Source organism: Aptenodytes patagonicus, chromosome 1, assembly GCF_965638725.1.
Source record: "Aptenodytes patagonicus chromosome 1, bAptPat1.pri.cur, whole genome shotgun sequence".
Classification (NCBI taxonomy): Eukaryota; Metazoa; Chordata; class Aves; order Sphenisciformes; family Spheniscidae; genus Aptenodytes; species Aptenodytes patagonicus.
Window position 1 is genome coordinate 33,656,720 of NC_134949.1, and position 16,940 is coordinate 33,673,659.

The 16,940-nt window shown below is 43.1% G+C and overlaps 2 protein-coding genes across 6 annotated transcripts in view; one reads left to right on the plus strand and one right to left on the minus strand.

Moving 5' to 3' along the window:
- The window catches only part of ADAMTS20 (ADAM metallopeptidase with thrombospondin type 1 motif 20), a 101,772-nt gene extending 90,451 nt beyond the window's left edge, over window positions 1-11,321 (minus strand). For all 5 annotated transcript variants that reach the window (XM_076331527.1, XM_076331536.1, XM_076331556.1 and 2 more), the window contains exons 1-2: window positions 11,163-11,321; window positions 10,411-10,757 (exon numbers count right to left, since the gene is read on the minus strand). In XM_076331527.1, coding sequence (XP_076187642.1) covers window positions 10,411-10,757; window positions 11,163-11,253 — 438 coding nt within the window. In that variant the 5' untranslated portion in view covers window positions 11,254-11,321. The remainder of the gene's footprint in view (window positions 1-10,410; window positions 10,758-11,162) is intronic.
- IRAK4 (interleukin 1 receptor associated kinase 4) overlaps window positions 1-16,940 on the plus strand; it is a 335,362-nt gene that overhangs the window by 236,500 nt on the left and 81,922 nt on the right. The window lies entirely within an intron of this gene.

A 16,940-nucleotide genomic window follows, 5' to 3' on the forward strand; every position in this document is an offset into this window, starting at 1 on the left:
TTTAAGTATCTCAATCAGAACTGATACATGTATCTTAACTGAAATCCATAATCCTGTGCTGAAAAAAGACACACTGAAGTCATCTAGGGAGGAAAAAAAAAGGCAGGCAATTCTCCCTCTTTTAAAAGATACTCAGAAGTAGCAGTAGCTGTGCTTATCTTCACAGTAAATGATTAGAGAAATCGCCTAGAAAGCAAAAGAATGAAATCTCCTTTGTTATACCCAAGAAAATACAAATCACACTATAAACTTATAGCCCAAGAAGTTAGGACAGACAGCTGGAAGGGAAGAATCCTATATTATGTTTCATGACCTCAGAATTATTCTTAGCTTTTTGTTTTAAATCAAAAGATTAATACAAGAAGGCACAGTAGTGTCCTTAAGACTGGAAATTCCACCTTTCCAGATACTTGGGCTAACTATTTTAGAAAAATGGAGCTAGGCTTCCTCTTGCTTGCTCACTCTCTGGCCCACTGATTCTTGCACAGTATCCCAGGATCAGCTGTCTATTTATAGATTTTTTTGATCAGCTATTTCTTCCATATCTAATGCAACAAACTTTCATTCTTTCCTCAATGAATTCTCTCCTCTTCAACAATGTATAGATAAACGAGTAATTACTACTACTGACTGGTTAGGAATGCCTCCTACCTGTAGTCTACAATAAATTTTTTGCACATCCCCTATTCAAGTTGAGAAGAATTCATTATATTGTATGTGAGAGAGCAAAGGATAAGAAAATTAAACAGTGCTCTATCTTAAGAAGATTATATGATATCTGTCATTTAAAACCTGAGCAGACATTGAGCTTGAAGCCACCGATTCCAATCCTTTAAATTCTCTATGAAGACTAAAGATGGATTTTGATTAGCTACACATGGTTATCTCCTCATTTTCCTAACACATAGGTCTACAAGAATTCAGTCACCAGCTACACTGTCTGTTTTATGGTCCTTCATTCATGAAAGTGATACTTAATCTGGTGACGGACTGTGCTGATACAAGTGGAGCTATTACTGCGAGCTAGGCACACAAGGAAAAGGGCTGTGAGATCCAAATGAAAAATACTTTTGGTAAAACCAAATAAAACAAAGTCACTTAGATGTAGAGAGGCAGGTTGCTGAAACAGGAGCCCAAGCATTTGCAGGAAATGAAATCAGAAATGAACTGGATTCACTTATCTACAGATGCCTCCCAAATCATGTAACAAGAAATGTGCCTGAAACATTCTATTTCTGTTCTCAGATAAAGAGGTAAAAGTACATTTAAAAGATCTCTTCAGTAGAAGCGGAGTACAAAATTGAAAACAGTCTCTTGCACATCATAAATAAGTTGTCCAAAGAGGGAGTGCTACTCAGGACTATGCATATGCATAGATTTGAGGAAATTTATGAGAAAAGCCACATGAGAAAGATAAATTATTTCTTGGATTTAAAATACTCTGGATGAGTTAGACACTTCATATTAAATCAAGGTTCAATGGATCAACACAGCTACTCACTATATATGGTATGTCTTAGTGGTTTAAAGTGGCTTAAAACTGTATAGTCTTCATCAATGTATTTGCTCTATTCCAAGAGTAGTAGAAATAAATATTGCAGAAGTTATGGTTAAACTATGTCCCATGCCCATATACAAATTACATCCTTGTGTATAATGGCAACTTCATAGAACACATGGAAAACATAAGGGATATATAGCAGGTTTCAGAAACGTGGAATTAATCTTAATATATCCAACAGCAAAATTGGAAAGATTTCAGAAAAATGCTAGAAGAACAACTGAAGTTCTGGAAAACATGACTCTGAACTGGCAGACTCCCTCCCAGGTAAGCTCCACTCCTGCGCTCAAGTATTTTTCATGCCCTCATGGTATGGCTTCTTAACTCAAACTCAAAAACCTGCAAGTAGTTTACAGCAAGAGTACTTTCATGGTCGAAGTAAATTACAAAATCCCTTCCTTTTATATTATCCTCTTCCCCCCTCCCCTCCCTCCTCCTTGTGTTAATTCAAAGCTCTTCTGAATCATGTGAGAAGCCCTTCACCTTTTTCTTCCTGCTCCACTGTTACAATGTTTTCTAATGAAAGACTTAAGAAGCATAGCTTAATTAGCTCACTGAAGAAAAAAGTATTAAGAGGTTATCTGATCACAGTACACTGCCAACATCTGGAAAAAATATTTCTACTATAAGATAATTCAGCCAGAAACACAACAAGAGGTAGTGGTTGCAAGCTCATGTATTAATTAAAACTAGAGCTAATACAATAGAAATAAGAAAATAATAATAAAATAATAAATAATACACCAGCTAAGCAGCAGGAAGAAATATCTAGCAATAAATAAGTGTTTTCTGCTGGAACACCTTTTTAGAAGTGATTGAAAGCAACATTATATTGGAAGTTCTTCGAGAGAAATAGAATAAAATGCTACAAGCTTATTACAGGGGAAAAAAAAATCTTTCATTGTAAGTTTAACTATGATCTAACTACATCTTCTTACAAATTCTGTGATGTTAAGATTTCATGAGCAGATAGTAATCACACCTTGAACAGAACTGATGAGGCATCCACCTATGCTCGGAAGTGTCCCGGTCTGGAAGGGCACCTAATCATGGGTTAAATAAAATTACATAATTCCAGATTGGAATTTAAATTCCATGTAAACTCCTAAAGGGATCTTACCTATTTGTATGTTTAGATCACACCTGATCTAACCATACTGATAACCATAGCACTGGATCCAGTGTCCACACTGCCAAGTTACTTTCATTCAGGAACACACACACAAAAAAGGTTTTTCCCTTTTGCATAATGCATAGGGGAAAGAATATTCTTGCAGGAAGTGTAAAACCTGGCATGAGGTACCCTGAACATCACTTTGTAAGGCTATTCTCAGCAAGAAAGTCTGGCTTAAGCCTAGTAAAAATGGTATTCCAGGAGTTTCTAAATACAAATTTGTAACAACAGACTGGCTAAATAGCAAGAACATGAGAATGTTACGATAACAATCTCAAAGGCAGCTGGAAAGAGCAGGGTTCATGGCAATTAACAAGATTCATTGGAGTAGAAGGGAGAGGGGCAATTTATTTATTTTTACCTTTATAGACAATTCACAGTGAACAAGCTAGACAACTCAATTAAAAATTAAGCATAACTGCTTTTTTCATAAATATATACATGGACATTTCTTAATGGAAAAGCAGCTATTCTGCAATACCTGTTGAAACTAGTGAAACAAAGTGTATATATACACATAAAGGGGTTTTTTTTATTTGGTTGGGTTTTTTGGGAGGGAGGAGGTTGTTGGCTTTGGTTTTTAGGGGGTTTGTTTTTAAATGCATAGACGAACTATCATCAAGCTAAGTATTCCCATAGAACACAGACCTAGGGGATCCATACACTTTAATCTCAGAGGAAACTCCATCATATCATCTTGTCTGTCTCGGTAAATGTCAAGCAAATTTACATTTGCAACTTATCTCTGTTTAAAGAGAACTTCCTAGCTTTGATGTTTTTAAGTACATGCAGAACCACCTTTTTCTCTCACTGGGAGATTGTCCTGGTTTCGGCAGGGATAGAGTTAATTTCCTTTCTAGTAGCTAGTACAGTGTTTTGGATTTAGGATGAGAACAAAGTTGATAAGGCACCCATGTTTTAGTTGTTGCTAGGTAATGCTTACACTAGCCAAGGACTTTTCAGCTTCCCATGCTCTACCGACTGAGAAGGCTGGAGGTGCACAAGAAGCTGGGAGGGGGCACAGCCAAACTGCCCAAAGGGACATTCCATACCATGTGACGTCATGCTCAGTACATAAACTGGGAAAGCTGGCCGGGGGGGCCGCTGCTCGGGGACTGGCTGGGCATCGGTCAGCGGGTGGTGAGCAATTGTACTGTGCATCACTTGTTTTGTGTATTATTATTATTATTATCATATTATTATTATCATTTTATTTCAATTATTAAACTGTTTTTATCTCAACCCACGAGTCTTTCTAACTTGTGCTCTTCCAATTCTCTCCCCCATCCCACCGGGTGGGGGGGAGTGAGCGAGCGGCTGCGTGGTGCTTAATTGCTGACTGAGATTAAACCACGACAGAGCTCCATAAAGCCCTTTCAACCTCATATACACCATCAGGCAGTTATCATTCAAGTACATGCAAGGTACAGCTAGATTTTCACCTGTTTTAGTCAACCACACAGTAAGTCACCTTGAGTACGTTTGTCAATATGTGTATACCCAGAAGGTATGACCTGTTCTCACAGTGTCTGACTTTGCTACCATAAACTTGCCATTTTCTACATGAGGGTACATCTGAAACAGAATGACAACTGAGACTATTGCAGATAAGTTATCTCATGTGGGAAGCATATCTATTCCCCAGGAGTACAAAGTCTCCTGAGATCTATGATAGCCAACTGTTGACTGCCACCTGGGGCTGGAAGCATTAATTTCAGACCAAAAAAACCACCCCGTTTTGCACACCATTTCAGTAATTTAGCTCATCTAGTGACAGCAAAGGGCCATATGTTGCATCCTCTCCCCTCCCCTGACACCCTGTTGTGGTTTAACCCCAGACGGCAACTAAGCACCACACAGCCGCTCGCTCACTCACTCCTCCCCTGTAGGATGGGGGAGAGAATCAAAAGAGTAAAAGTGAGAAAACTCGTGGGCTGAGATAAAGACAGTTTAATAGGTAAAGCAAAAGCCCCACATGCAAGCAAAGCAAAACAAGGAATTCATTCGCTACTTCCCTTCAGCAGGCAGGTGTTCAGCCATCTCCAGGAAAGCAGGGCTCCATCACGCATAATGGTTACTTGGGAAGACAAACGCCATCACTCCAACCGTTCCCCCTTTCCTTCTTCCCCCAGCTTTATATGCTGAGCATGACATCATATGGTGTGGAATATCCCTTCAGTCAGTTGGGGTCAGCTGTCCTGGCTGTGCCCCCTCCCAACTCCTTGTGCACCCCCAGCCTACTCACTGGTGGGGTGCTGTGAGAAGCAGAAAAGGCCTTGACTCTGTGTAAGCACTGCTCAGCAGTAACTAAAACATCCCTGTGTTATCAACACTGTTTCCAGCACAAATCCAAAACACAGCCCCATACTAGCTACTGTGAAGAAAATTAACTCTATCCCAGCCAAAACCAGCACACGTTCCCTATCACTATGTTCATGCACAGTACTTTCTGTGTACTTCCTGGAAGTTTAATGAACATATGCACATATATATAAAGTAAATCCAACCTCCTGTGGCTGCTCACAGCTTTCCAGCAAATTCACCTGTGTCTGATAAACCCAAAATGATGAAAAAGATTGTGGGTCTCCTATAAAGGCAGCAGTTAAGAACAGGCTGCAGCCATCAGAACAATTTATCTGGCAAATAGAATGCGCTCAAGCAGCTGCCAGGAAAGAAGGCTACCAGACACAGGATGTATATGTACCTATATGACAAGTGAAACCAGAACTATTAAGTGGAAGTCATCACATCAGCCAGTCAGCAGCAATAAGACTTAGTTTGCCCAAACAAGAATTGATTGTCTTGAGTTGACATTTTAATATGATTTTTTCCTAGCTTATGATGGAATCTCTACATTAAGATAAAAATCTATAAAAAATAGTATGTGGCTTATGGATGCTCATAGGTTTATAAATGTGACCTGAATGCTGAAAACTAATCCGCCTTTCAGATTTAGAAGGTAACTTTTTTGAAGTGACAGCCCGTACGTTAAAGCATTAAGTTATGTCAAGGTGAACATATCTTCCAGCTGCAAGTGTTAAAGCTTTCTTTGGAAAACCAATGTAGTTTATCTCACTGAAGTTATTAGTACTAAGCAGCACAAAACCGGGGAGCAAATATCTAGAGTCTGTTATCTGCACTAGATCTCCACAAGAAACTAGATGCTGGCTATGCTAGCACTCGCTTCTAGCAAGTTTGTTTTGGTTTTTTTTAACCAAGCAATTAAAAATTACATTTCATTAAGATAAATTCCAGGACTGCCTACTTTTCCTTAAAAGGAACCACTGCACTCATCCATAGTAGCAGACAGAATTGTTTTCAAAATATCTCAGAAAGGTGATCCACTGACCCGTATTAATAAAAAAATAAACACAACCTCTTGTACTGAGGAAATTCTGAAGATCCACACTTAGGCTCATATTCCTGCCATTCTTCAGACAAAAGTAAGCTTGATGTGCAGTAAAGGAGTGTTACCAAGGGGCTTCCTTGAGCTCCCGAGGAAGGAATTTGTCATGTAGACCTTGTTACACTCCAGAAGCTACATTAGAGCAAAGCAGTCCTGCCTTCCTGGACTGCAGAAAGCTGAGAGCTAGCAAATCCATGCAAGAAGAGATTCACGCGTACTTTCCTGCTCCTAACTTCAGCCAGCCAGCAACTATGCAAAGTTGCTCTATACACCAGAGACTGTACACCCAAAAAGATGTATGTTTCCTCCTTTCTTACCTTTCCCTCTCTCACAGTAGAGTCACATAAAACACCTTTGGCACTTAGGCATTCTCCCAGCTCACAAAAACTGGTTTTAACCATCCTCAGGATCAGTCAACACATTCCTGACCTCCGTGAAAGAATATCAGGCTTCTCAAAGGACTAAACAAACTGTTTTTATAGCATTCATTCAGGATTAAAAAAATAATAAAATAAAGCACCTTTCTTCAGACAGGGGCCTGCTAAGAATTGAAGGCTCGTTCTAGTTATAAATGGTGATAGCTCCCTCATTTTAAGATACTTTATTCACTGGTATTTGTTCATATTTGTTCATAAACTTGTAAGCTATATATTCTTGAAAGTTTTGTGGTTTTTTTTTTTTACCTCTTTGATTTTGCTGTCTGGCCAACGTTTGAAAGGTCTCTTTAGTCTACATGTATCCAGGGACTTCCTCAGCAGATCTTGTTTCCCATGTTTGTAGGAAGCTATATTTACCAATGCAGTAAAAAAAATACAGAATTTAGGAAAATAAAGTGAAATAAAGTGTGAAATTTCAAAAATTACTCTAAAGTTGCAAGAAATATGCCTGTATGTGATCAGATGTTCAACCAGGCACCCAGGCCATCACTCCAAATGATCTTCTGCCTTTGACAGCATCCCAAACTTCCCTAACAACAGACTCCCTCCTCGCAATTACTACAGATTCCCTGCTGACCTTCTAACCTCCCTTTGCTATTTGTATCCCTGAACCCAGGGCATGCTCTGAAATGTAACACAACAAAACTGTATACAGGGTGTCAGGAGCCATTAAGCAATGCTCCATGGGTACTCTGGGTTGAACATGCTCTTGGCACACTCAGAAAAAGGCTTAACTGAGGGTGAAAAGGGAAAGCAGAGCTTGAGGGGGAGAACACACTCATCTTGAGAATGCAAAACAGAAAAGAAGGAACTTGGGAAGCAGGAGTGAAGCTGTGAAGCAGTGCAGAGCTTGGGGATAGATGCCTACAGGATAACGTGGACTCAAGTACCTGGTTTAACTTCAGATCACTCAGGCACATCTTCAGAGCAATTTTTAAAATTCCATTGTTAAGTTTCCTGTACCTTTTTATCCAAGTCCATGTCCTTTTTTCCTCCCTAGCTTTTACAGCATTGGTCTACAGCAATTGCCTCATATAGGCAAATCTGGAAGATAAAGTTATACCTAATAGTTCAAAGCAATCTCTTCTATTTTAATTTCCATACACCAAGCTCAAGTTCAGCATTGAAGAAAATGGATCCTACAAAGAGAAGGGATTTTTCTTAAAATAAATTTAATATAGGGCTACCGAGTCACTAGTCTAGTTTCTACTGTCTCACTCACAATAAATAGTATCTTACCTTGGCAGCAGTCCCACTTAAATCTTTGCATGTATTCATGAAGCATGGTACTGTTCAATAAAAGAGCAATAACTGACTAGCTTATTTTCACAGATGCATTTGTTGAATGCACAAAGCTATGAAATTTTAAAAACCTTGAGAAAAAATATCTTTTTACTAACTTTTGAGGGTAGCCCCTCAAAAAAAACTGGGAGTGGGGAATGCATTCAGAGAGGACAAGATCTCACAGGAAAATTCCACCTGGCCTCTATCTCCTTCCTTCTCTCACCTCCAAAAAAGTTGTCTCCCCTGGCAGCCACATGAAGAGTGTAACATTCACTTTGAATCCATGAGGATGAGGAATAGCAGTAGGCTGAAGGCTCTGAGTCAGGTTGGAGGATACTCTGTGCAGATAATAGGCAACCAGCTGGCTATGACCGCCTCTTTGTCCCCACACAATCCCTCCCTGGGGAACTATAAGCATGTCCCACAAGAAGTGCACCAGCACCCATGCAAGGCTCTGCTTCCTCTTCTGAAAACCCCACCAACTGAACTAGTAAGGGGAAAGCAGCCACAACACTGGGTATGCTACCTACCCTCCGCAAGGCTGTGTCTGCCTGGGCAGAAAGTGAAACGAGCAGTGAGAGAAGGTCCTGAGAGCACTGGGACAGCAAGGCCTTTTTGTGATGGCTTAGACTAGACACTCTGTCAGCCAGGCAATGACAGGGGACATGAAGTCCAGCTGGAAGCTGCAGTGAAAGTTCACAAGGCTCATCTAAAAGAGGCAAAGGCTCAGTTTAAAGGCACTCAAGGATGTCTGAGTGGAAGCATACATGGTGCTGACTGTAACATACCAGCCAAGTATGGAGAGAGAGAGACAAGAAAAGCGAGACATTCAAATTTTTACAGAGAAGAGGGTCTTGTGCTGAAGAGTTTGAGAACTGCTACATAATAGGTAGTTGAGACAACTTTTAAGCGCAGCAGGTACACGTTTTTCAGAGAAATTGTTTTCAGCACATGTGGTCCCTTCAAGTAGTGAAAAGTGAGTTTGAAGGGACAGAATTAAAACAGGCAACAAAAGTTACGAAGATAGAAGGTTTTAAAACTTCTCATATTTATTCCGTATAGAGTATGATACTATCCTCAATGCCATGGTATAAGCATCTACTAGAACATGAAACAACATAAAAAAAAAAATATATATGTATTTGTGATTCTTCCTCTTTCCTACTCCCTCTGTAAGTTAGGAGTGCAACCTATCAGGGGCTTTGGTATGGGTTTGAATTGGGTTTTATATAATGCGGACAAGAACCAATGACAGCTGTTTGTAAAGCAAGATATATAGGCAAAACTGTGATGAATACAGAATTACTGTTTTGGAATGCTTCCTTCTCCAGCAATTTCCAAGGACTAGCCCAAGCCTACAGGCCTCAACCCAAAGACAAGGTGGCACATATCCACCAATCCAAGAACAAGCATTAGACAACAGATGTGTCTTTCTCAAGTACCAGTTATTTCTGATCCTCTTTTCCACCATTTGTATCAACTTCTTTTAATGTGCATTACACCCTCCTGCACACATCCAGCTAACTCCACTCTATTTTCTATAGGCTACTAGAAAGAGGCTAGAATATAAAGCTGGATTTTTTCAGTTCCCAGAAATAAAAGTCTTGCACCTTTACTTTCCTGAGTAGCTGCAAAAAAAACCCAAAAAACACCAAACACACAACACACCAAACAAGCAAACATGGAACAACCCCAACTTAAATTCACAGTAATATTTACTTTTTTTTTTTTTTTTTTTTTTTTTTAAGGTGTGCATGTCACTCAGATTTGTCCTCAGCATTTCAATAAACAGCTATGTGGTAAAGCACTAGGTATCAGTCTTCTTGTTTCTAGACACAAAACTAGAAAATTCAGAAATACAGCACGACTGTTTTGATAGACAGCTGTGTGGTACTATTTCTTCATTATTGCTTTGGAAAACATAAGGAACTATCAAGCGATAAGTAAAGAATTTGTTTGCTCAATTCAATTCTTAAGAAGCATTTTATAGTCATACTCCCACTGAAGTCAGTGGGAAGCTTTCATTCACTTTTAACAGAAACATGATTAGAGCACACTGCTGCACACCTATTAGAACATGACACACCTCTACAGCATTGCTGAAAGCAGAGGAAGAAAAAAATATCAACACTAGTTCTTCTCTCATCATCTCAAGCACCACTATTCTTCACTCGTAACCACACAGTATCTATAAAGCTACAAACACATAACTGATGCCAGCTAACAGCATCATTTTATCAAAACAATAGCTCACTGTTTCTGAGGCATGTTTTTTTCCTCTGTTATAATGCTCTTGGTGTCAGGAGTTACATCAACCAATTCTATTACAGGCTAGCAATAGATCCTTTGAAAGTAGCATTTGTATATCCCGCCAAAAAAGTATCATCATGACTGCAAACTGCCGACGCCAAGACATTTCATGACCAACTATTTGGAATGATGCCCGAGAATTTCCAGCTTAGCTCCGCAGCAACGGCATCCCACTACATTTCTTTCAGGGAGGAGAAGAATATGAATGGAGACAGGAGGAAGCAACCCACATGCTTACCAAGCCACCACAGATGCTGAAGACAGCCATGTGCATCTCCTGCGCGTTGACATGCCCACGGTAGAAACAGTGGCGCAAATCGGGGGAGGACTGCTTCTGCGGGGCCCCTACGTGCACCACAGTGTACTGAGCAGCAACGAAGCCTGAATCAGCACTCAGGTTGAGCTGGAAGACCTGCCCGTATGCACTGAGCTGGTAATGTGTTCGGAAAGCAGTGGGCTCCAGTGGTGCTTCCAAGCTCCTTTTCCTCCTGCTGAAGTGATGCGTGTGAGGGAAAGCTTCTCCAAATTCATTCACTCGAACAGGTGTGACGATTTCATAGGAGGAGAGCTGCTTCACTAAGGTCTCTGCAGCAGAAAGCAAGAGACTCAGCCTGATGCAACAGCACAGAAGCAACCTTCACCCGCACCCAAACGGCTCCCGGCACGGCACTCCTCGCGCTAGCCAGGGGTCCAGTGACAGGAGGGGGGCGCGGGGGCCTGCCTCCAGCGCGCCCGGCGAGACCCCGCTCCGGCCGCCCCGGCCCCACCACCCGCCGCCGCAGGGCGCCCCGCGCCCCCCATCCCGCGCGGCAGCCGGTGGGCGCCCCGACGGACGCGCCCCCCAACGGCCGCCACGCTGGCCCGCCGTGAGGAAACGTTCCCCCCTCCCCGCCCGCGGCCGGGTGAGCGGCGGCTGCCCCGCAGGGCACGGCGCCATCCGCAGGGCCAGGACCCGCGGGGTGGCCGCCGCCTTTGTTGCCGCTTGTTTACCTTGTCCCGGGTGGAAGCGGACTCCCCACGACTCGGTGACGAGCAGGGAGAGGGGGCACAGCAGACCCGCCAGCCACCTCGCCACCCGCATGGCTCGCTTCGCGGCGGGCGTGCCCGCAGCGCCCCCGGGCCGCTGCCTCAGCAGCCGCCGGCCTCCTGGGCCGACCCCGCACCGCGCGGCTCCTCCATGCTCCTCGCGCCCCCCCCTCGCTGTCCCGCTGCCTCCGCGCTCCCCTCACACGCCCGCTCCCGCGGGAAGCCGCCCCGCGATCGCGCTCCCTCTCCTCCCAGCCCCTCGCCTCCGCTCCTCCAGCTCGCTCTCCACCGCCGGGGTGGGCGAGGGCGGCTCTTCTCTTCCCTTCCCTTCCCGACCCTTCCTCCTCTTCCTCTTCCTCCGCCTCCCTTGCCCTTGCCCCTGCCCCCGCCGCCGGCGGGGAGGCGAGGAGATGCCCAGCCGCCTTCAGGCGGTGGCCATCCCCGGAGCCGCACTTCAAAGCGGGCCCCGGGGCCCGGCCCGCCCCCGGGGCAGCAGCTGCCCAATGGCGGAGGGCAGCCCCCGCGCGCGGCGGACGCGCGGCACCTCCCCCTCACGCACCGCCCGCCGGGGCCGGGCCCTCGGCACCCCCGGGGTGGGCAGGGGGGGGCCCGGCGCCCCGTCCCGCCGCCTGCCACCCCCTCTCTCCACGTCGCCTGGTGCAGCTGGCATTAGAGCCCGAGAGAAGTGTCATTTAAGAAGAAAAAAGGACTTTTGAGAAGACTGGCGATGTCGAATTCACCCTGAGAAGGGCAAAGGCTGCTCTGTGAAGTTCGGGGGTGTCCTCTCAGGTTCCATGTCGCCCACACGCATCCCACCGATCACCTTCCCCTTCACGTGAGCCCCAGGGTGAAGACATTCCCACATGCAGCTTCTAAGGAAGGAGATCTCAAGGCAGAGTCTGACACCGTCGTGTCGACAGACTGGACTTGTTTTCTTTTAACACTGGGTCCCCTGCTTAGATTATTCTGTCCGGGCAAAGTCTTCATAAAACTGCTTGTACCAGCATTCAGGGAGCCCTGCATCCCTTACATGGAGCCTGCGGATTATCAGCCGTACTGAAAACCGGTTGTTAGGAGGCCGTACTCTGGCAATCGCTGTATGAGTACAATGGTTCCTCTTCAGGAAAAGTAGGCAGTTCTGGAAATTGTTTTAATGAAATGTAATTTTTAGTTGTTTGGTGCACAGATCTAGTTCCTACAGCTGTGATTAAACCTACGTCTTCGGGTGAGGGGGGTGGGGGGCTGGGAATCTGGCCTTGAACTAAAAATTCCCCAAGTTGGAGAACCCATTTAGTTGATGACTAATCACTGTTAAAGACGGGGGAATCATTTTCAGTGTCATCCATCTAAATGAAAACATCTACAATGCAGATGCCTATGGTGAGCCAGGTTTCTAAGCTGGATGGGGTGTAGTCAATACAGGCAGTGAGATCTGTCTATTCAGCCACCAATACTCTCCAGAAAACGTGCAATGTACATACAACTTTTTTCAAAGATTCCTTTTGTCTTCTCTTTATTAAGTGTTTTGTCTCAACGTTTTCTTGTCTGCTTCAACAAAAAGTAAGTCAGATAAAGGGTTTAAACAGAGCTGTTTATACTCTCGGCAAATTACTATGTTCAGTGCATTTGTTCATCGGTGTGCTGGTGGCCAAGATAACGTGAGCAACTTCAGAAGTGATAACCTGCTTATTGTATGGCTGGAGGTGTCAGTGCACAGGTAGAACTGAGCTCATCCAGCCTCTTCTGTTCTTACTGGGGTACAAGAGGAGTCAATGACCACTCTGTCAAAGGCAAAATGGCTTCAAGGATGGCCTTTGAGCTTGAGGTGCTGTTTATGCCTTAAGGCTGTTTTGTGGTCTGACTCACCTGTTAGTTTAGAAATCTTGTAAGGTTGAAATGGAGTTGGAGGACATGCTTTCTTCTCCTGAAATGAGGGAATGAGCTGATCAGGCTTTGAATGAAGATGAGTAGTGCTGGAAGAACCTTCAGCGCTCAAGTCAGATTTCCCCTGTCCAGGATTGTAGAAGGGATGTCTGGATTGTTCCAAAGTGTATTAGTATTCCTGAGAATATTGAGTCTTGTTGGGAGTACTGAGTTGTCTTCTTGAATAACCTGAAGATGGCAGCTCTCAGATGCATATCAAACTGTTTTCTCTATGTGGGTCACTGATAAGCACTGTCATATGACAAGAAATAAATATTTGAAATCTGAAGACTTCTGCAAAGTGACAACAAACAGAAAGCCTGTATTTCCAAATACCTTGAATATCAAAGTAATCCAACAATGAAGCAAGACTTCCAAACTATTTCTTTTAAACTGCTTACACTGGAGAAGACTGATCATGAAATGTAAACAAAACTCCAGTTCTGAGCATTGGGCGGTGAGAAAGAATAGGAGGTGGGTGGGGAGAGTTCCATCCTCACTGTCACACAAGCATGAAGATACAAGTCTTATTTCATATCCCGAGATGTTCCGTTGCAGAAAGCTAACGCATGGGGTGCTCACATAGTAGTGGAACAAAGTTTAAGGACGAATGCTTCAATTTTACCGACTGTTGTAAAATGCATGAAAAATGGGAAAAAATTAAATTCAGAGGAGCAATTTTTGCACATGCCTTTGCGCATCTCCAGCAAATGAGAATTTACCACATTTTTGAATCTCAGTCATTGAAATAGTAGTCAGAGCGCAGCAAGTTATCTCCTTCCTTAGTCAACTTAAACAGTCATCAGTGATGAAGTAAATAGGCACTATTTCATTAAGCGTAACCAAATACCCACTGATCAAGATGTGATGTTTCACTTGTTTATGACTTGCAAAATTATTTTTTCTAAAAATGAACAGAAGCATTAAGCATCAGGGAAGTTAAAGTCAATGTTCTCACTTCAAGCACAAAGCTTCGTTGTATCCCACTTCAAAGCAAATATAAGCAGATGACTCAATTTTTTAACAACTTACATATGCATTTATGTATGTATTTCCAATATTTTAGAAAAGGCAGTGTTTACTTCAAAATGTGAATATTTCTTTTCTTAAATCTCATTTTAATGTGCTTAACTTTCCCTGTATTCTCCATTGGAATGGAATACCAGCTCTTCTACAGTAAACATTGAAGATCCATCTCTGTCTAAAGATTGACTGTTTAGAGCAATTTAAAATTGACAACATTTATTTAGATTGCCAGTGGTGTTCCAGTAGCTCCTGGCAGTGCCATGGGACTACTGCTCAAAATCCAGTGCCAACTGAGCCAATTTTTTCAACTGTTTTTTCAAATTTTCATCCTAAATAAAAAATAAACGTCCAAATGTGAATCTGGTGATTCAGGCAATGTCGGGCATTCAAATCGAACACCTTTTTATACTTAGCAGCCACTATGCTTTCAGAAACCACTGAAGCTGTACAGGTATTAGGCACAAATCTGATTTTCAAATGTAAGATGGGTTAGCTGTGCAGGAGCGAAGGAGAATAAGAGGGGTTTTTTAGGGAGTTCTAGTAGTATTCATGTTACCTGAATGGCTTTGGGCAATAAGCTGCGGTCATTCAACCTGACCTCTACCCATATGGCATCAGTTTGAATCTTGTGAGGAGTAAATATAACCCTGTATATCAAAGGAAGGGGTGTATTTCTATTATGAAGAAATATAAATACATCAGAAAATTCAGAAAGCATGGAAACAGTATGTTTGCTACAAGTTTAAGAGGTAGAAGGGTGGAGACAGGCACAAGGATGAAATGAAGTTGGAGAATTATGGAAGCTGTTTAAAGGAGCAGAACTGCAAAAATACATAATGAAATATTAAAAATAAAAACTGAAATGAGGGGTTGAGCACTGGAACAAGGACACAGAGAGGTTGTGCAGTCTCCATCCTTGTAGATACTCAAAACTCAACTGGACAAGGAAGCCCTGAGCAACCTGAACTAACTTTGAAATTAGCCCTGCTTTGAGCCCGAGGTTGGCCTAGATGATCTCCAGAGGTTCCTTTCAGCCCAGATTATTCTATGTTTCTATGAAACAAAGAAAAAAAGTTCCTGGAGAAAGCTGAAGAGACCGAAGTGGAGAGGAAGAAGAGAATCATTAGACCTACTAAAAGAACAGAGATGTAGGGGAAAAAAAATCAGGAGAAAATAGTCTTAGGCTACAAAGAAACAGAAGAGGAAGAAAGGAGAAGCAACTGAGAATATTTGGTAAGATTTTTCAAGGCTAGAAGTTATAGACTGGTAAAGCTCCAGCTAAGGCAGTGGAACTATGCTGGTTTACATCTGCAAATGCAGTCCTCAGCGATGTAATGTATTCTGACTTCATTAAATCTGCATTGACATTAAAGCTTGCTATTGAACAGTTGCCTTTAAAATGCCTCCTACATTAGTGAAATAAATTAATCTATTTACACTGTTTATTCTTTTCACTTATCTCTTTCAGCGGATATGTTTGGAATGAAGTACGTTGTGCCAATTACTTTGCAAGTGAATGACATACAAGGATATTCTGTGCTCACTGAAACCACTTGCCTTCCTCGTGGTTTCACTAGGATGGCATGGACAAACTGAATTGCAATTATGTCATGATTCTTCAAATATTTGTATTGTACACTTAACATGCTGCAGTAGATAAGGCTCACCAGATAAAAGAGTAGGATTTGTAAAAATGCACATTGAGTAGTTAATGAATTTCTTCCAGCCTACCACAGATTAGCTATTAAATCCTTTAACTTGTTTTTGCCTCCATTTTTTTAAAGTGGTCTTTAGTAAGTGGTTTTTACTGAAAATCACAAAGTGGAAAATGGTAGCAGTATAAAAGCCGGTTGTTCAGAAAAGGCAAAGGCAACATTTAAGTAAGTGAAACTGTTATAAAAAGTAAGACCTATGAATGAATTTTATTTGGAAAAGGAGGCTACATGAAGTATATATTTTACTTCCTTATTATTATATCTTGGCATTTTTCTGTCTTGTGGAATACAATTTAAATCAATCCTTCAGGCTCTTTATTTACTGTTCTTGTCGGGACACTAAACCCATTGCACAAATCTGCCCAGTTTGCAGTCACTTCTCTTATTCATCATCTTGTCTGATGCTTATCCTGAGAAGTCCCAGAGGTTATATTTATACCATATGTATATACACACCATGGAGCCACCTGACCCCTGGCACCAGGTCAAGAGTGGCCTGAGTCCCCGTTGATCAAGGCTAGTGTTGTCTGGAGCAGGTTGGCCTTGCCCAGATGCTGAGCCTTGAAGCGAGCCCAGCTCGATGCCTATGCCATGGCCCTTCCCATCTGCGCCCCGCCATGCCTCCGGCACAACTCCATCTGCAGTTGGCAGCTGAAGCTGGGGCTGTTGGAGGGAGATGTCTGGCTGGACCGCTGCGTGCAGGTGAATCGGTACGCCATGTGCGGTGGCAGCTGGGCTGTTCCTGCATGCCCAGCCACTGCCACTGCAGGCAGCTTTGGCTTTTCTCGTGACACTCGGGGGCCAGCAGCATCATCCATCAAAATGCTATCGGAGACTGCCTTTCAGCAAGGACTCTGGGCGTACTCCAAATAACGTAAAGCCCATGTCGGTCCGATGCTGTTCTCCCCATCCTCCACCCTGCTCTCTCCTCCTTAGCCTTACCCCACACCATCCTGCCCAGTCCTCAGCTTCCCTCCCAGAGTCCCTGTCCACCTGCCAGCCCAACTGCAGCTCCAGGGACTGGTCGGGGAGGGGAAGATCTAGCCATGAGACTCCCACAGTACACAAGGACAGCATA